Source organism: Vipera ursinii, assembly GCF_947247035.1.
Source record: "Vipera ursinii genome assembly, chromosome: 1".
Classification (NCBI taxonomy): Eukaryota; Metazoa; Chordata; class Lepidosauria; order Squamata; family Viperidae; genus Vipera; species Vipera ursinii.
The window spans coordinates 346,030,933-346,051,670 of NC_139512.1; the positions used below are offsets into that span (position 1 = coordinate 346,030,933).

At 40.1% G+C, this 20,738-nt stretch overlaps 1 protein-coding gene across 1 annotated transcript in view; it reads left to right on the forward strand.

The window, feature by feature from the left end:
- Positions 1-20,738, forward strand: part of GALNT17 (polypeptide N-acetylgalactosaminyltransferase 17) — a gene marked incomplete at its 5' end in the record, with an annotated part of 305,373 nt that overhangs the window by 157,869 nt on the left and 126,766 nt on the right. Inside the window, one exon of the mRNA XM_083379748.1 lies at positions 8,267-8,464. Within this exon, the coding sequence (XP_083235874.1) occupies positions 8,267-8,464 (198 nt within the window). The remainder of the gene's footprint in view (positions 1-8,266; positions 8,465-20,738) is intronic.

A 20,738-nucleotide genomic window follows, 5' to 3' on the forward strand; every position in this document is an offset into this window, starting at 1 on the left:
CCCAGAGAAGAGAGACTCAACTTACTCTCGAAAGCACCCGAGGGCAAGACTAGAAGCAACGGGTGGAAACTAATCAAGGAGAGAAGCAACCTAGAATTAAGGAGACATTTCTTGACAGTAAGAACAAATAATCTGTGGAAGGGCTTGCCTCCAGCAGTTATGGGTGGTCTCTCACTGGAGGTTATTAAGAAGAGATTGGACAGCCATTTGTCCTGAATGGTACAGGGTCTCCTTTTTAAGCAGGGGTTAGATTAGAAGACCTCCAAGGTCCCTTCCTACTCTGTTATTCTGTATTCTAGTCTGTGTTCCAGTTCTAGGAAAGGTTGCAATTGGCATATAAGAAGGAGTGATTCAAAACTCCTTCCTTGTTCCTCAAGCAAGCTTTGTAAGTCTAAGTGTGTTCCTAAATTGCAAACTAGCTGCAGCCAGCAAAATGCCACCCTAGTTAGTGTAGGCTGCGGGATCAAGGAGAAATTGGGTACCTTATGCTTTTAGGGAGCACCAAATAGTTATACATCAGGTTACCTCTTGTATATCATTCTATTCATGGGCACAGTCACCATGACAACCATTTTGCAAGAACACCCATGCTTGACTCAAAATTCCAAAGGTGCCTATGACCCTCAAGATTTTTTTTTACTGTTTTGGAAAGAACATAGATAAGGGAGAAGCATATAAGAGGCACATGCCAGAATACCAGCATAACAGAGCTGGAAGGGACCCTGGAGGCCTTCTAGTCCAACCCCCTGCTCAAGCAAGAAACTGTATACCGTTTCAGACAAGTGGTTATCCAATCTCTTCTTAAAATCCTCCAGTGTTGGAACATCCATAACTTCTGGAGGCAAGTCGTTCCACTGATTAATTGTTATAACTGTCAGGTAAGGTGTGGTATTAGATGTGATGTAGAGAATATGGGTAGAGTAGTGCTAGGAGGAAATTACATCTCAGGAATGGCCACTCCCAGGAGAATGGAGATTCTAGTTTAAGTAGTATCCTTGGCTTGGATCCTGAATGACTCTTCTGTCTGTTTCAGTTCTTGGTGGGCAGGCTAAGATCACCATTAGCCTGTTTTGATTCATGAGTTCCTTAGACCAACAACATACTAGGATTAACATTGTTTCACATACTTGATTCCTTGAAATCCTATTTTCCTTGTTCAAAGTTTGGATAAAATTCAGTTTCAGGAACATATTTGGTACCTTGGAAAGTGATATGGGCAGCATATAAATTTAGCAGACAAATAAAGGGTTCCATGATGGGAAGCCACCCTCTCTCAATCTCTCTTACTATCCTAAACACAGCTAGTATTCTGAGTAAGAACAAGGACCTTCAGCAATAGGCAATGTTCAAGCAATGAGCAGATCCAGGAGTAGAAGGCCTGCAAATCCTCCCCTTAGTGGTTTGCTCATTTCTCCTTGTTTCCAAGTTCAGCTTTAAGTGCTTTACAAATGCTTCCTTCTTCTTTCTTACTTTGGTTAACAACAACGGGTGGATTTTATTACTGTGAGGATATTCTTCCTAGTCAATGAGAGGAAGCTGCTGCTGTTATTGGCTATTGATTGACATATTGATTTGGTGTTTATATTTTGTTATACAATGCATAGTATCGAAGTATTTAAACTACTTAGATTTTACTTAGGGGTATGAATGAAGCAACTTATAACACCTAGTAGTAATTAATAGCAGAGAGCCAGTCTTGGTGTAGCATAAAGGCACTAGACTTTAGCATGCAAAAGGCTGTGAGTTGTAATCCTGTCTTCAACACAAAGCCAACTACATATCTTGAGTCAACCTCACTCTCTCCATGCTAGGGAGAAGACAACCACATGGCAATCACTTCTAAAAATGTTGCCAGGATAATTGCTTGGAATTGTCCAGGCACTCACCAATAAAGAAGACTGATTTAAAGGCATAAACGAATAAGTAACTATTAGAAGAAATTGTGACCCCTTCTGAGCCAGGTTTTCAAAACAGGACAAATTCTTAAAACAGAGATGAGGTTTATTTGACAGCAAAACAGACCATTTAGCAATTGAAGGTGGCCACAAATTAAAAGAAAAGTTTGGTCACATTTATGGAAAGGTCCATCTTTTGTTGTGGAAGTGTATGAATGTAGTCTGTTCCCCCCCACCACCAAAAAAAAAAAAAAAGGCTGGGTCCAGTACAGAAGAAATGCAGCTTCTCACTCTGCAGGGTTTTGCGTCATGGTTCTGACAGATGAAACTCTTCAAAAGAACTTGGAGGCATTGCTTACCTTCAAGAATCTTTTATTCAAGAAACAAAGTATGGGCACTACATAGTCAAAACCAAAAACTAAATTCCCCTCCACTGGATACAAAGTAACAAAGCACAATTCCCTCCTCCAATTAATAGTCATAAATCACATTCCCCAATTAGCTTGAAGTGTGGGCTTTCTCCCCAGCTCTCCAGCCTGCCAAAACTCTATCAACTCTGGGCCCAATGACCTTGGGTTCCCACGGCTGAGTTATTATTGTTATAACTAGCTGGACTCTCATCCACATTTCCCCTCCCAGCATCAACTACCTCTAAAAGCAATAGTGAAAAATGGCTGCATTTTCAACTGTTGTCAAAGCAAGAACATCTGATGTTAGCAGCATTGACACTTTGCCTTTTGAGAGTCCAGGTATTGACCCTGGGTGATAGATTTGTCATTGGGGGAAGTCTATTATGTGTGCAAAACATTTTCATATCTTGAAGGGATTGTCTTTAGTTTTAATTAAGTTGCTGGTTTCCAATATTCTAGCTAAAGGCATGCTTAGTTTCAGTGAAACAATGAAAATCTTTTGTTTTATTGTCTAGGGTTCACTGATGAGTCAGAGATGGCCAGGTTTAGTGAGTGGTGGCATGGATGGCAGAGGTCATATGGAGGTTTTTTTTCTCATGTTACCTAAAGACTATCTCATCAATATTCCAACTAGGAGATTTACCAGCCTCCTACAAAAGTACCAAATACTAACAGATGAAAATTTGTAAGAGAAGGAGTGGCAAAACCTGTGGGCAGAGTCAAAAGAGAAATCAGCCTAGAATCCCTACATAGCCATACATGAACTAAGTCCAATTCCCTTTGAATTCCATTGGCCCTTATCTAATTCCAAGCAGGTGCTAACTATTAGTTCAGAAGATTCTTGTGCATAGGCATGATTAGTAATAAATCAGCTTAATTGGACCTCCAGGTATGGACCTGTTCTTTCATGGCTGACAGTAAACATTAAACTTATTTATTACTTACAGTTACACCTGCTTAGGGTTAAATAAGGGTCAACAGTATTGGGTGGCAGACTTAGTTTGCTTGTGGCTATATAAGGATTCTAGGCTGATCCCTTGTTTAACTCCTAACCCAGGTTTTGCCCTGCCTTCCCCTACAAAATAATTTGCATTGGCTTACATACAGTTCAGTGGACATCTCTTCCTTTCTCCTGAGGCTGTAATACATGCTTTTCATTTTTATTAATGTCATTTGAAAAAAAAAATTATGTGGTGAGGTAGCAAGACTGATGTGAGTCTTACAGAGCACTCTTGATTCTTTAAAGTACAATTAGACTTCATTTTGCCATTTATTTATCTGCTATGCTTCCATCCTTCCATTCTTCCAGGAATTCAAGATGGTGCCACTAACATTTCTCCTCCTTACTTTTCCTTGTGAAGTAGCTTGGCCTGGAATAGAGAGACTAGTCAAGGTCACCAAAAAGGTTCTATGGCTGAGCAGGGCCTTGAATTTTAATTTTGCCAGCCCTAAACACAAGAGGAAACCAATTAACCATGATTACTTTTAACAAAACCACTTTAAACTCCTCTTCTTAAAAGCTACTTTATGACAGAGATATCTATTGAAGAGTATCAGTAGAGTTAAATTCTATTTTGTGAGAAGATTAGAATTAATAGGTCCTTCTGTTTCCTCCTCATCTCGTGGCCAACTTGATTTTATTTTTTAGAAAAGAGAGTTTCTCTTCCGCTTTCTGCTTGATATAAATGTGACAGGACAGCCTAATGCACAATTCATCCTGGGCCACAAAAAGTAGACGCTATTGCTCCCAGGAGGAAAATTGTAGAATATCTGCAAAACAGATGGGAGGGGGCAGATGGATTTCAAATGGAGCTATTGGTGTTTCCTTTTGAACAATGAACCCCAAAGATACATTTCAAAGGCATCTTTTCAACCCTGGCATCTATAGGTTGAGCTTAAATGCTCTTATCCCTCTCAGGTTGCTCATTCTTCAGAGCTGGGTATTATATATGCAGCAGAAAAGGCTGCTGTTTACTAAAAGGGCATCTGAAAGACCTTCTCTGGAGGCAATATTAAGCTTTTAACTATGCTGAGAGACTGTTGACTAAGAAAACAGGTTGGTATCCACACCCTGTGGATGACTTCATAGCATTAGCAAGAGTAATAGCACTTAGACTTATTTATCGCTTCATAGTGCTTTACAGCCCTCTCTAAATGGTTTACAGAGTCAGCATATTGTCCCACAACAACCTGTGTCCTCATTTTACCGACCTTGGAAGGATGGAAGGCTGAGTCAACCTTGAGCCAGTGAGACTTGAACTGCCAAACTGCAGGCAGCCAGCAGCAGAAGTAGCCTGCAGTACTGCATTCTAACCACTGTGCCACCATGGCTCATAAACTCTTCTTTTAGTCATTCATGCCTTGGGCATCTCCCTTACTGACTACTGCAATGAGGTCTACATGGGGCTGGCCTTGAAGAGTACCCAGAAGCTGCAGCTGGTGCAGAATGCAGTGGCATAAGCAGTTTTGGGTACATGTAACACCTTTGCAACATTGAGTGCCAATTTGTTTATGGGTCCAATTTAAGGTGTTGATCACTTTTTTAAAGCCCTTTATGGCATGGGACCAGGTTATCTAAGGAACCCTCTCATCCCAGTTTTTTTTTTAATTTTATTTCATTATTCTATTTTATTTGAACCCTGCCTTTATTATTTTTACAAACAACTCAAGGTGGGGAACATATCCAACACACCTTCCTCCTCCTCCTCTTTTCTCCATAGCAGCAACCTGTGAGGTGAATTGGGCTGAGAGAGAGAGTGACTGGCCCAAAGTCACCCAGCTGGCTTTTGTGGTCCCCTCGCACCTCAACAGGCAGGGAAGGCACATTACAGAGCCCATCAGCTAAAGCAGGAGTCCTCCACCTTGGCAACTTTAAGACTTGTGGACTTCAACTTCTGGGTTTTGAAGTCCACAAGTCCTAAAGTTGCCAACTTTGAGGAACCCTGAGTTAAAGAACTTTGACTGATGGGGTATAGGAAGAAAGCCTTCTCTGCTGTCTGCCTTGCCCTATGGAACAAATTGTTCCCAGAAGCAAAAGGTCCTCACTCTCCTGGACTTCCAGAAGAGCATTAAGACCTGGCTCTGTCAGTTGGCCTGGGAACCCCAGAATCCTTTGCACCCCTGGAGTGCAAAGGTTGGTGGGCCAAAGGTTCTCCTTCTGGCTGTTAACTGTGTGATTGTCCCTTTTAACTTTGTTTTAATCCGGTTTTTAATTTTTTTTTAACTATGGCATTTATATCATTTACTGTTTTATCTGCAAATTGCCCAGAGGCACACAAGTGTGATGGGTGGTATAAACATTTGGTAAATAAATAGAATTAAAGATGGAGATGCATTGAGTTTAGGCACAGGCAGGCTTTTGACCAAAGAAGGTGGCATTTAAAATTGTGGGAGGTGATAGAGAAGCACAGTGGAGAGAGATAAGACTGTGTTACTCACATAGCCTTGGTGGCGCAGTGGTTAAAGCGCAGTATTGCAGGCAAACTCTGCCCACAGCCTGGAGTTCAAAACTGATGGGGCTCAAGATTGACTCAGCTTTCCATCCTTCCAAGGTCCTTCCAATGACGACCCAGATTGTTGGGGGGCAATGTGCAATATGCAAATAATGCTTCTACAGCATTATTCAGAGAGTGCTGAAAAGTGCTATGGGGCAGTATATAACCCTAAATGCTATTGCTGTGCTACTGCTATAACAATACTGTGATATATTTTTTGTTGTTTTGAGGGAAATGTTTGTTCCTCCTTCCAAGAAAAGAAAAGGAAACATTGTATTGCCACATTTTGAAGCTGGCATGTTAGAGATTCAAAGAGAAACTCCAAATCTCATATTATACTCGATTCTGATGGGAATATGAAGGGAATATGATTAGTGTTTGCATTTAAATGCCAGGAGAAGCATCCAAATTTGGAAAGCTGCATGACATTGGAACTGTGTCACTTGCAATGCTAATTTCTCATTCAGGCAATGTTTTAGTCAACCTGCATCAGAAGTGGGAATACAGATTTGGCAAATGTACAGTTAATTTCTTTCCAGGTCTACTGAAAGGCAAGCCCTACAGAGTTTAATGGAAACTTACCTTCAGGCATCTTCCTCGGATTGTAACCTAAAATCCCTGTTGATGGATTCCATTGATCTCCCTCCCTTCCACAATCTTTGTTTGTCAGCCCCTGTGAAATCTTTCCTGCCTTTGAATGGGGATAAGGAAAGATGTACTTGAATAACCTTGAGATAGCTGCATCACCATCACATGCTCTTTTCACAAGATTTTTAAGGTGAAGTTCCTTGATGCTGTCTAAGCCGGAGCAATTGTTAAAGGATTTATTGACTTAACATAAGCCAAGGCTGAATAAATATCCATATACTGTTTTCTTGAGTGGTTTATTTTATTGGGCTTTAAGTCCACTTTACTTTTATAAAGGGCAATAATTTCCACACACAAAAGTCTCAGCATCCCCATTAAAGATTCTTGCTTTCTATGTTTGGGAAATGTATTGAAATAACTGATAGTTAAATGTTACAGGAAAAGCTGCATCCTGATTCAACCCCTAGTTTCTTCTACTCAGGAATGGAAGAGAACAGAGAGACAATGTGTTCTAATGGTTAAGGTAGTGGAATAAGATAAGGAAGACCCAGGTTCAAGTCTACCCTCAACATGTGTGTCTTTGGGTGAATTGCTTTCTCTCAATCCAATGCTTTGGGTTGTTGGTGTGAGCATAAAATGAATGAAAATATTTGAAATTTGCATTAGGACTCCAACAAAAAAGTAGGATATAAATATGAAGATGGTGAAGATGACAATGATGATGATAGAAAAGAAAGAAAAATAATAATAACATTAGTAATAGGGTCCTTGGGTGCAATTCCAAAACATCTGGAGCACCACTTGAAAAACCATTGGCATTAACAAAATCACCATCAGTCAATTGTAGAAGGCAGCTTTACTTGGAACAGTTTACATCTGTGATGTACTTTTAGTAACATCAGCTACCTATCTCAAGTCCCTGGGAACTTGATAGGTAAATAAAAATGCCAAATCTAGTCTCAACATCTGGCTAACTGTGTGACCAACCATAATAGCATAGAATGTATGTTATTAGGTAGGTAGAATTAATAGAATAGAATAGAATAGAATAGAATAGAATAGAATAGAATAGAATAGAATAGAATAGAATAGAATAGAATAGAATAGAATAGAATAGAATAGAATAGAATAGAATAGAATAGAATAGAACAGAGCTGGAAGGGACCTTGGAGGTCTTCTAGTCCAGCCCCCTGCTCAAGCAAGAGGACCTGTACCATCTCAGACAGGTGATTGTCCAGTCTCTTTTTAAAAACTTCCAGCGATGGAGCACCCATGATTTCTGGGCGTAAGCTGTTCCACTGGTTGATTGTCCTCACTGTCAGGAAGTTTCTGCTTAATTCCAGGTTGCTTCTCTCTTTGATCAGTTTCCAACCATTGTTTCTCATCCTTCCCTCTGGTGCTTTGGTGAACAACCTGGCCCCTTCTGCCTTGTGGAACACTGCTATCATCTCTCCCCTATTTCTTCTTTTCTTTAGACTAGACCAGGGGTAGGCAAGCTTGGCTCTTTTATGACTCATGGACTTCAACTCCCAGAATTCCTGAGTCAGCTATGCTGACTCAGGAATTCTGGGAGTTGAAGTCCATGAGTCATAAAAGAGCCAAGCTTGCCTACCCCTGGACTAGACAAAGGTAGGTGGACTAGAATTCTGATTCCTTATAAAATGATTGTATATACCACACATTCATCCTTCACTTGAGGTATATGGTTTGAATGCAGCATTCCTCTGCCTGCCAATTCATCTCTAGGAATTTTGGCAAAAGCAATCACGGCTTATCCAGAAGGTATCAAATTACGAGAACTAATCTAATCAATTGTGTGCTTCTTGGAATGCAACTGCCCAGCATCTTTCAAAACGAATGGTTTGCTTTTCTCTTCTAGGGCAGAGCCAGTTCTTTCGAGAATCCAGGAGAACCGGAAAAGGGTCATCCTCCCATCAATTGACAATATCAAGCAGGACACCTTTGAGGTGCAGCGCTATGAAAATTCAGCCCACGGGTACAGCTGGGAGCTTTGGTGCATGTATATTAGTCCGCCAAAGGATTGGTGGGATGCAGGAGACCCGTCCTTGCCTATCAGGTTGGTTCTGAAATGCATGTTTTTAGGTATTCAAGGCGTTTTCTTTTTCTTTTTTTTATTTTTTCAGAGTGGAATACGACGTCACATAAATCAACAGCTTAACCTGATGCTAGTATTAGAACTTGGCCAGATGTTGCAATTTATCATATTAAAATCTTCTCCATCTGAACCAAGCTCTGAGTGAGCAGAATTTTGAACTGTTGACTGGAAACAAACAAACTAAAATTTCTGGAGGAGACACCAGCTTTTCTTTTCTTGATTGTTCTTATTGCATTTATTGGAAGACTTTTCTTATAAAAGGGGTAAACAGCATGGTGTTGGTGGATATGTATTTTGGCTCTAATCCCCCCTGATCATCAAAACCACCACCACAATCTCTTCCTCCTCCTCATTATTATTATTAAGCTTGTTTTAAGTTTTTAAACAAACCAAATTTTAGCTTAGAAGCAAATTGAATCACTTTTAACTCTACAATATTCTCCCATTGTTTGTCTGATTGATTTTTCTTCAGCAGAAAAAGAAATTAATTACAAGAATGTCTCTAAACCCCACATACACCACATACTTAAAAAATAAAAGATGGTGGGCAACTGAAGCCCCATGGTGGGAAATTGATCACAATTTTCCCCAGATAACAGACTAAACAGACTAAACGAAACAGGGAACAAGGAAGCATCATGGAAAGTTAGAAATGGTGACAGAAAACCAAGTCACCACCTTGTATTTTAATAAATGATGTTCCATGCCTCCTTACATTCACCATTGCAAGCAATTTGTATTAGTGTTCATGAATTTCTCTTTCTCAAGATGCTCAGCAGTCCAAAAATATTACCTATATCTTGCCTTTTTTTCCCTTTTAACGTCCCTGAAATCCCTTACATCGGGGTGGAGTCGTGGTGACTAAATGGAGCTGAGCATTTACTGGCTGGATGCCCTTCCTGACCCCCATGCAGAGTTCACAGCAGATATTTTCTCTTTGCACCCAGAGAGAAATATCTGCTGCTACCTTGGATCAAACTCACTGCCTCCTGATTGTGAGGCAAGAGCTCTACTTCTAGACCACCAAACTGTTCTTTCTCATTCCTGTTGTTTGCTTGTTTGTTTATTTACCTATACCTTGCCTTAAGAATTAGAAAATGAAAAAAAAAAACAGTGGCAATTGACTGCTATGGTGAACAAACCATAAATAGAGAAAATTATCAAGCATTTCTAGAACTCTTCCAGTTTTCTCTTCAGACAAACATTTGAATTTCTCAAGAGGCATTGTGGATACTTAAATGTGATGTTTGTAGGAGAAGAGCAGGCAGAGTGTGTGGACGATGTTAAATGTGCCATAAGCTTAGAGTCCTTACATTCCCACAAATGATCCAAGTCCAACCCTTCTTGAAATCTGTTAACCCTTATCTAGCACCAATTTAGTATTCAATTAAGGTTGGCTAGATTCTTGTGTATAGAGTTGAAAAAAATCTTTTGTGGTGCGACTTAATGAAAGATCCTGATCCTTTGTGCCTGACAATGTTTTTCTCTTGGGAATTAAATAAAGCATATATACATCTTATGCCACATAGCTCTTTGTTTGGGCATTTGGGCCTGATTGTCCATAAGATTATTATATTAATTGTCATTGATTGGTTTTTAACCTTACCTTTATTCTGTGGTTGCTGTTTTTTCTCTAGTCCTTTATGTCATATTTCCCCTTTTCTATCGGATTAAAAAAATATAGAAAGTTGAGAACAATTTTACACCTGAAAAACGGATTAGCAAACTACACTGCACTGTTACTAATAAAACTGCATAAGGGTAATGGGCAGAAATAATACTTCAAGAAAGAGAAGGAAGAGCTGCAACCAAGACAATGAATAGAGAAAAGAAAATTGAGTCTGAGGCAGAAATGTAATTTGAGAAAATGTCTCAAGCTTGACCTTCCCTAATTCTCTTGTAAATAAAAGGAGGGAGGGAAGATGTGCATTCAGACTTGTAAGATTCTATTACTGTGACCTTATAATAAAAGTAGTATTAACATTCACAAACTTCATTTCCTCGTCTGGTTGACCTTGAAAGGTTGTCCATAAAGCCATCATATGCTGAGCAAAACTTAACAAAATAACATAATTGGAAGGGACCTTGGAGGTCTTCTAGTCAAACTCCCTGCTCAGGCAGGAAACCCTGTACCATTTCAGACAAGTGGTTGCCAATCTCTTCTTAAAATCTTCCAACGTTGGAGCACCCACAACTTCTAAAGGCAGGTTGTTCCACTGATTATTCTGTCTGGAAATTTCTGCTTAGTTCTAGGTTGCTTCTCTGCTTGGTTAGGTTCCATCCATTGCTTCTTGTCCTGCCTTCAGGTGCTTTGGAGAATACATTAACTCCCTCTTCTTTATGGCAACCACCTAGATATTGGAACAGTGTTATCATGTCACCCCTAGTCCTTCTTTTTGTTAAACTAGAGTAGATGTACCCAGTTCTAGCAACCATTCTTTATATGTTTAACTCCAGTCCCCTAATCATCTTTGTTGCTTTTTTCTGCACTCTTTGTAGAGTCTCAACATCTTTTTTACATCTTTACATCTTCTTTACTTGAAGACAACTTTGCTTTTAAGTGACATTCTACACCTGCTCCTAAAGATTGATGTCGAGCACCTCATTTCTAAGTAGACCACTTTTCCGTCCTCTAATTTCTACCCACAAAATCTTCCTTTCCACCCCACTCTGTGCAAATAAATGTCACAGCACAGGAATAATACACAATTGTAGAAAAGAGGTTACTGATCATTGCCTTGTGGGGAAAAAATGTTGCAAAGATGTCCAGCTTGACCTGAAGTGACCTCCCAAAAGTCACTGGAACTAGATCAGAAGCCCGGTAGACTATCACCAAAGTGCAGGAAGGGAGATGAAATAAAATCTATGAAGCTATAGCTTGGAAGGAGACAAGATAATATCACAGAGCAAAATTGGTTTTTCAGTTTAAATCGTCATAGTAGAAAATAGAAGAATAACTCCCCAGACAGTCCTGGTATATTTGAAAGACACCCCATCTGCTTGCTGTCCATACAGTCTGTTCTCTTTGAGTGAAGGAACAGACTCTCTCTCTCTCTCTCTCTCTCTCTCTCTCTCTCTCTCTCTCTCTCTCTCTCTCTCTCTCTCCTGGGGCAAATTGCCCAGAATCAAATGAAACAATGCTTCACTAAAAAGTGAACTTGAGGTGGGGAGTTGGAAAACTGCTTGCTTGATCACTGTGGATAAAAATAACTAGGTTGAAAGTGGCATAATCAGGACCTTCCGTGTCCTGATCAGGGAAGAAAAGCAAAGGACTTAGAGATCATCAGTATGAAATTCGCTCATCCACCAAATTGCAAAGTTGGAAGAAAACTCAAAGATCACCAGATCTTATATTGCTGAAATGATAAGTGACCATCCATTCCATGCTTAATAATGTTGAATGTGTAGGAGCAGGAGTGGCAGAATCAGGGGGCAGAGTCAAGTGAGGGGTCAACCTAAGATCCCTACATAGCCACAAGTGAAATAGGTCTAACCTTGAATTCTGTTGATCCTTATCTAACTCAAGCAGGTGCTAACTGTTAGTTGAGAATATTCCTGGGCATAGGCATGAATAGCCACAAATCATTTTAACTGGGCCTTCATGTGTAGACCTGATTTTTTGTGCTTGACAAAATGGAGGCTTATAGCCTTAAACAAGTCTGCTGTTGAGATCAATCTCTTTTTCTTATAATCAAAACCCACTAACATCTGAAACAATGGGTAAAATTATCTATCTTTTTAAGCCATTGGATTCTTAAAGACATCTTTGTAAAGTTCTTCACCATTGTTTCTGGTTTTCGTCACCCGGAGTAGTTGAGCTTCACCCTCAAATTTGGCCAGCTCATTACTTAGTTTATGGCTCCAAATGGAATGGTGTCACAAGGGAGTTAAGACAGATTTACAAGGCCAAATTTATGGAGACATTGATGGCTACCAGACATGCAGAGTATATATTATCTCCAATAATGGAGAAACCATGTCTGCTAATACAAGATTTATTTATTTGATTTTTTTAAAAAATCCCACTTTTATTACTTTATAAGTAACTCAAGGCATAATGCTCCTTCCTCACTTGGGTTAAACTGAGAGAAAAGGACTGGCCCAGAGACACCCAGCTGGTGTTACTACCGAAGTCTAGATTAGAACTCAGAGTCTTCTAGTCTTGGGTCTTAACCACTACTCTAAACTGGGGAAGCTGAAGAAGGGAGTGCTATGGACGTGATGCCCTGCCTGGGGTTCTTCTAGAAACATTTAGGAATCTGATTAGTAGATTGTTTTTTAGATTATTCTGACATATTATCTAGCAACTTATGTTATGTCTTTAAGTGTTTGTTTACATTTTTATGATTCCAGAAAAGATATATTCACCTATAAGTCTTTCCAAGGGGAGATAAGAGGTTTATAAATAAACTATCAGAATACAAATATGAGACTAAAAAAATAAAATATTTCCTTTATATGGCCGGTTGGGGCAAGAATCTTGCTGGAGATCAAGAGAGATGTCCATGGAGACATTGGTAGTTGTGAGCATCATGATGGGAAGGTGCAAAAATAAGACAAGTGACACCAAAGGGAACAATCCTCCCTTCTAGTCTTCTCATCTTTTCCCCCTGAATTATGCCTCTGCATATAACTGTCTGGAAAAAAAGGGCTCATAATTCATGTATGTAAAGGAGCTATGGGAGAAAAGCCAGATTGCAATCAATATTACACAAGTCCTGGCATACAAATGCTGAAACTCAGAAAGCAGATGCTTGGCCTGAGTTTTACTCATCTCAGAGTGACTGTTCCAACTGAGCCTGGGAAGGGTTTGCAAAGATCAAAGCCAAAAGAAAAGAGAGAAAGGAGGAAGATTCTGGATGAAATAAGAAAATGTGTTAATCATATTGCTATCTACATGTGTGCAGTTCTATTATTAGAATGGGGGGAGCTAGAAGTGAATAGCCCTTAAGGCTTCCATTCAGTTGAACTCACAAGACACACAACACACACAAGACAGGACAATATTCAATAATAATAATAATAATAATAATAATAATAATAATAATAATAATAATAATAATAATAATAACAACAACAACAACAACAACAACAACAACAACAACATCAACATCAACAACAACAACAACTAATAATCACTAATAATTGCCAAGGATTCCATGATTGTATTGCTTCACAGTACACCTGACTTAATTGAATACACAAAAAATAAAAACACCCAGGATTATGGATCTTATAAACTTATGCTTAACTACATACTTTCAATTTGATGGACAAATTTACCAACAAATTAAAGGGACACCTATGGAATCACCGCTTTCAGGATTTATAGTGAAGATTGTCATGCAATGTCTAGAAGCTATAGCACTCCCACAAACATTTTTAATGTTTTTATTGGTTTTAGTGGGACTTTGACACAATTTAATTCTTTTTTTAATATTTGTATTCATTTGTATTTTGTTGTTGTTAGCTGCCCTGAGTCCTTCGGGAGATAGGGCAGCATACAAGTCTCATAATAAATAAATAAATAAATAAATAAATAAATAAATAAATAAATAAATAAATAAATAAATATAACCGAAAATATTGATCAGATATGTAGATGACACCTTCACCATAATAAAAAGGACCAATTAGAGAACACCCACAGAACCATCAATAACATTTTTAAAGGAATCCAGTTTACTAGAGAAGGAAAAACAACAACAACTCGCTACCTTTCCTAGATATCCTGATCAGCAGACACCACAATGGCAAACTAGAAACACCAGTCTACAGAAAAACCACTCATACTAGCCAGGTGCTCCACTACCAAAGCAACAACCCAACCTCCCACAAGAAAACCTGTGTAAGGACTTTATTTAAACGAGCCCAAACGCACTGCAGCAACCCAGAACAGCAGAAGAAGGAAATGGAGCATCTATACAACACGTTCCAACAAAATGGATAACCATGCAACTTCATCAAAAAGTCCCTGAACACTCAACCCAATACAGCACAACCAACACAAACCCTGAAAAGAATTACAGTGCCATACATCAAGAATATCTCAGAAACCGCAAATAGACTACTACAACCACAAGGAATCAGTGTAGCACAGAAGCCAACTAAAGCTCTTCAATACATCCTAAGCAAACCAAAAGACCCAGCAACCCCAGAAGAAAAAAACAGATGTCATCTACAACATACAACTTACGGACTGCAACAACCACTTGTTGTGATTCAGGGTCAGCCTGTGGGTTCGGAAGTTGGGTCGGACAACCCAGAGGAGGAGGGGGGTGTTGAAGAGCTTGCTGAGGGGGTTGGAGAGCTTGCTGATGAGAGCCCTCAGCCAGGCCCCTCCCACCTGGTCACGATGCAGACCCAGCTGTGTGAGCCTGACAGCGTGGATGAAGATGACCCACAGCTGGCCCTGTTCAAGGACGCCCGACGCAGGAGGCAGTCAATCAGGAGTAAACAGAGGAAGGCAATGGGGCACCTCGGAAGGAGGCAGAGAGAAGCCACGCCCTGAACTGTATAAAAGGGGAATGCGTGGGAGGGCTGGTTTGCTGAAGGCAACCGCTTGAATAGCTCCTGTTTCATGGTTCATGTCTTGTTCTGTTTGCTTTTGTATCCATAAATTTGGCAGGCTTAGTTCCAGCCTCTTGCCTTCTTGTAAAATGGGTTGTCCCTGCCTTTTCTGCAGGGCCGGTAGCAGGCTGGTACAGAACACCACTATGTAGGACAAACAGGCAGAAGACTGGCAGAACGCATCCATGAACACCAACTGGCAATCAAACGGCATGATGTTGTTGTTTTTTTTAAATTTCACAACATATAGACAGATCTAACCATCGTTTCAACTGAGCAAAAGTAACAACCTTAGACCAGGCTAAATCCAAAAATGCTAGGGAATTTCTAGAAGCCTGGCACTCTGACAAATCAGCCATCAATGACACATAGACATTAACAACATCTATAGACTATGCAAAAGAGACAATCAACCAGCCCCAAAGAGCAAAAGACTCCAGCATCTCTCCACCAGTAATCAGCACACAGATCAGCATAGATTAACTTCAGACCAACAGTCAAGGAAGCAATACCCCAATCAAGAAACTACCAAAGAGCCATTAGTAAACAGCCCAACCAAGGAATCCCTAAGACCGCCCCCACCCACACAGATATGCAAGACACCAGAATATAAAACTGACAGCAAACAGCACTCCTTACTAGCACTGATGCTGTTACCTAGTTAGGGTAATGAACTGTCTGCAAGGAAACAAGCAAGCTCAGAGAACACCAAGGACCCCCTAATGCTCACTGTTCTATAAGACACCAATAGAAGAGAATATTTGTAGCTCAGGGTTGAAATGAGGGGTCCTTCATGCTCTCTAAGCTTGGTGATTTTCTTGAAATGTCTGCTAGAAAACAGCCAGGCTCAGAGAGCACCAAGGATCTCACTGATCTATAAGATTCCAGCCCTAGTTAAGCTTTATTATTATTATTATTTTTGTGAATGATGAATGTTGTGTAGTCGGTTGTTGCAGGCATTGAGCGAGACAGAGGGTTCTTGCTTTATTGAAGGTCAGAAGCTAACTAGGAGCTGCCACACAGTTATTTATACGGTTGGCCAATAGGCGGCGACCAATAGGTTTAAAGCAACAGTTTCCCACCCAAAATCCTACTTAACCGACTGGAGACAGCCAGTCTATGCTGGCCCAGCAACCATTACAAAACATACACGTGAATCCAGTCATTAGCAAAGAGTTCAACGGAAGCAAGCACTTACAGCATATAAGGCTAATTCTAATACAATGAAGATGTTCTATGAATTACAATGTATTTTTTTCATTTTAGCAGAAAAGCTGTATCAAAGTATTCTGATATGAGGCCTTTTTTTTAAAAAAAAAAAAAGACAAAACATCTTTTTTTTCCAAGAATAGGCTTACCGCATTTCTTGTTGTTTTTATTATTGTTGCCAACAATTTGTTGGTGTGCTGTTACTGCGACAATTCTTTTCCGTCAATCTGCAGTTCACTTTGGCAAGGCCTTTTTTTTTAAAAAAGCATGATTGTTGAGAGATAAAAGTAGGTTTCAGTAGATAGGGAAAATAAATATATAAAACAGGAATGGGATTGTGTTTATTATTTCCTGAGGTTTATCCAGGGAAAACAAGTTTACTCTTGATTTTCTGTGCAGGGTTGGACCACTATGGCCCATTACGACCTGTGGTCTTCAACTCTTAGAATTCCTGAGCCAGCCATGCATAAAGTAAAGTAAAAAAAATAAAAAAAAATCATTGGTGTGTGTGTGTGTCTGTTGTAACTTTAAACAGTCCATATATGACTGTTCGTAAGTCAAACTCTATCTGTAAAATCTTTTTCAAGTCCTTCTTTAATGGTCCATTCCTTCCTTCCTCCTTAAGGAAACTTTCATGTCTCAACCAAGCTCAGCTGTAAATTCCTTTACATTTGGTTAGAGTTGAGATTAGGGTACAGTTATTCAAAAGAAACATCATCACCTTTGCCAAATCATTTTCCTTCCTTCCTTCCTTCCTTCCTTCCTTCCTTCCTTCCTTCCTTCCTTCCTTCCTTCCTTTCTTTCTTTCTTTCTTTCTTTCTTTCTTTCTTTCTTTCTTTCTTTCTTTCTTTCTTTCTTTCTTTCTTTCTTTCCCTTTGAGTCATCTTTTTGATACCTGACCACTGCCTGGATTAGTTCTTGCAGTTTTCTTAATAAAATCTGCCTGCTTCCAGATTCTATTCATATGTAACTTTAATTTCCAGTTAAAGGCATCCTTCTTTTTTTTTTCATTCTATTGAACACAAAAGTAGCCTCTCCCACCAAACAGCAACCACAACAGCTTTACTTTTACATTTCATAGGCTGAAATTGGAGGAAAAATTGTTTTGGAGCCCATGACCTCCAGAGAATTTCATTGGGGAATTCCAGGATGTTGTCAGGTTCTTTATAAAACTGGGGGAACTTAAATTGGTAATAACGGCAGAGAGCAAATGTGTTTCTGCAGCCTCACAATCATGCCAAAGTCAAGCAGTGTCACTAAAACCAGAGGGAAATTAAGAGGGAAGGAATTTCGAATCATGCTAAGTAAAAGTCCCATATGAGTGCACACATACTGCTTACACACTGGTTACATTTCTGAGAGGCTTCCCATGCAGAGGCAAACATCAATCTAATTAGTGGAATTTCTGAACCCTGTCCAAGAACTGTTCAGGTTGCAAGAAGAAATGCTGGGTACTTGCTGTCTTCTTAGGTGTTCCTAAGCTGGCTGGGGAATTCTGGGAGTTGAAGTCCACGCATCTTAAAGTTGCCAAAGTGGAGAAACATTATCCTACAGCCGTCGAAAAGCCAGTTTACGGTAGTGGTTAAGGCACCAGACTGAAAAACAGGAGATCATGGATTGCTGGATTGTTGTATTACTGGATTGTTGCATTGTTGCAATGCGCTTTACATGAGGCTGCCCTTGAAGGCCACTCAGAAGTTACAACTGGTCCAAAATGCAACAGCATGGGCAGTATTGGGCGCCAGTAGGTTCGTCCATGTTACACCTTGGTTGCACAATCTGCAGTGCTCCTAGTTTTCTTCCAGGTGCAATTCAAGGCGCTGGCTGTCACCTTTAAAGCCCTACGTGACATGGGTCCTGTTTATTTGTGGGACTGCTTTTCCCTAAAAATATCCACCCAATCCACTAGATCAGATAGATTGGGCATAGACCAGGCCCCCTCCCTAAAATCTTGCCATCTAGTGGGACCTTGGAAGTGTGCTTTTTCCATGGTTGTGTCTTCCCTTGTGGAATGCCCTCCAGCTGGCAATTTGAAGGGCCACCATCCTTCTAACCTTTAGATAACCTTCCTTCCTTCCTTCCTTCCTTCCTTCCTTCCTTCCCTCCCTCCCTCCCTCCCTTCCCTCCCTCCCTCCCTCCCTTCCGTCCTCCCTCCCTCCCCTCCCCTCCCTCCCTCCCTCCCTCCCTCCCTTCCTTCCTTCCTTCCTTCCTTCCTTCCTTCCTTCCTTCCTTCCTTCCTTCCTTCCCTCCCTCCTTCCTTCCTTCCTTCCTCCTCTAAGCAATCACATTCTTCCCCATTTTTGATTGGGGTACCTAAGCCTCATCAACTATAATTCAAATGCAGTGGAGAGCTTTTTTTTAAAAAAAAAAAGATTTCTCTAGCTTCCCTTCCCTTTCCCTCTCCCTTTCCCTTCCCCCTCTCTCTCCCTTTTCCCTCTCCCCTCTCCCTCTTTCTCATCCTCTTCACTTTCCCTTTCCCTCTCCCTCTCTTCCTTCCTCTTCCCTTTCCCTCCCCCCTTTCCTTCTCCCCTTTCCCTTTCCTTCTCCCCTTTCCTTCTCCCTTTCTCTTTTTCTTCTCTCTCTCTCTCTCTCTCTCTCTCTCTCTCTCTCTCTCTCTCTCTCTCTCTCTCTCTCTCTCTCTCTCTCTCTCTGTCTCTGTGTTGCTATTGGTAATTGCACTGTTAAAAATGGGCAGTTTTGTCACCAATTTTGTGCAGACTTTTATTGAGTGTGCTGCAGAGAAGGGACCAAAATCATCCCGGATTTTGAAATGTTTGCCAGCCAATCCCCTTTAGAACTGCGAGGCCTTAGCTTTTTCAGCAAACAAATGCTGACAGATGAGCTAACATTACCTCCCAATTTATTATGCTAGCATAGTAAATAAGGCTTGAAATGAGGCTCCCCATTCTCAGGATTCAATTAATCTACTTTTGTTCCATCCATGCATGCTCTCCTCTTTTTCCAGTTCCCCTTTTTTGAAAGATTTACTTCTTTGCCAACACTGTGCATGCATACTACTGGGGTTGGATAAATAACTTGTGGCGTTTTTATCGGAAAATAAGGCAACATTATCATTTTTTTCCTCCATTTTGCGAGGTGCAATAAGCTTAAATTTCCTCATGAAATCTTTTGAGAGCTCACACTGTATAATAAGATGGAAATAGATATGGCATGATGGTAGTAGTGCTACAATATACATAATACATGTCTTAAAGTTGTGTTTAACATTTCATCTCCTGCTGGTCTTTACATACTGGTCTCATCCAAGTGAGATATAATCTACATTACAGAGATTTAGACATGATTGTCCTTAAGATGGCTTATAATAACAACAGCTGAAATTGTGGCTTATTTTTAAGTAATAAGTAATACAAGTAATAAAACCTGTAGCTGAACCTTATTCCATGCAATGACTGGGGAAAGACCATTTTTATAATCTGTGGTGCTCTTCGTTTAGTATTAAAGAAAGTCCTAGCAGACAATCACTTAAATATGAGCAAGCAGTTTGTTGCAGCTGCCATAAAAGCCAACACAGTCCTAGACTGCATTAACAGAGAATCAAGATCATGTGAACTGTTAACACCACTTTATAAAGCAAGAAAACAGTTAAGGAAATGATTGGTCCATTTCCTTAACTTGGGGGAAAGTGGCAAGAAGGTGACAAGGAACAGGGAGAAAGCAGAACTATTTAACTCATTTTTTGGTTCTGTCCCTACACAAAGGGAACAAACAGTCTAACCTATCAAAAACAGTGCCATAAAATACAGAATAGAAACACAAGTTAAGATAGGCAAGAAAATGGTAAGTGAGCACCTGTCCAGCCTAGACCTGTTCAAATCACCAGGACCAGATGGATTACACCCCAAGGCTCTCAAGAAACTGGCAGATGTGATCTCAGAACCACTGAACTATATTTTTCAAAGATCCTGGAGCACTGGGGAACTACCAGAGGACTGGAAAAGAGCTGATGTAGTCCCCATCTTCAAAAAAGGGAAAAAAATAGATCCAGGAAACTACAGACCTATCAGCCTGACCTCAATACCTGGGAAGATTCTGGAAAAGTTATTCAAACAATGAATCAGTGAACACCTTGATGCAAACAAAGTCATTACTAAAACCCAACATGGGTTTGTCAAAAACAGATCATGCCAGACAAATCTTATTGTGTTCTTTGACCAAGTGACAAAATTAGTGGACCAGAGGAATTCTGTAGATATAATTTACTTGGACTTCAGTAAGGCATTTGATAAAATAGATCACAACCTACTACTTGATAAGATAGAAAAATGTGGGTCCACCAGATGGACTTGTAGCTGGCTGACCGCCGTACTGTTTTATCTGGGCAATTATTTAATTCTTTTTTAATTTTTGTATTTTATATTTATATGTGCCCTGTTCACCGCCCTGAGTCCTTCGGGAGAAGGGCGGTATACAAATTTAATAAATGAAAATGAAA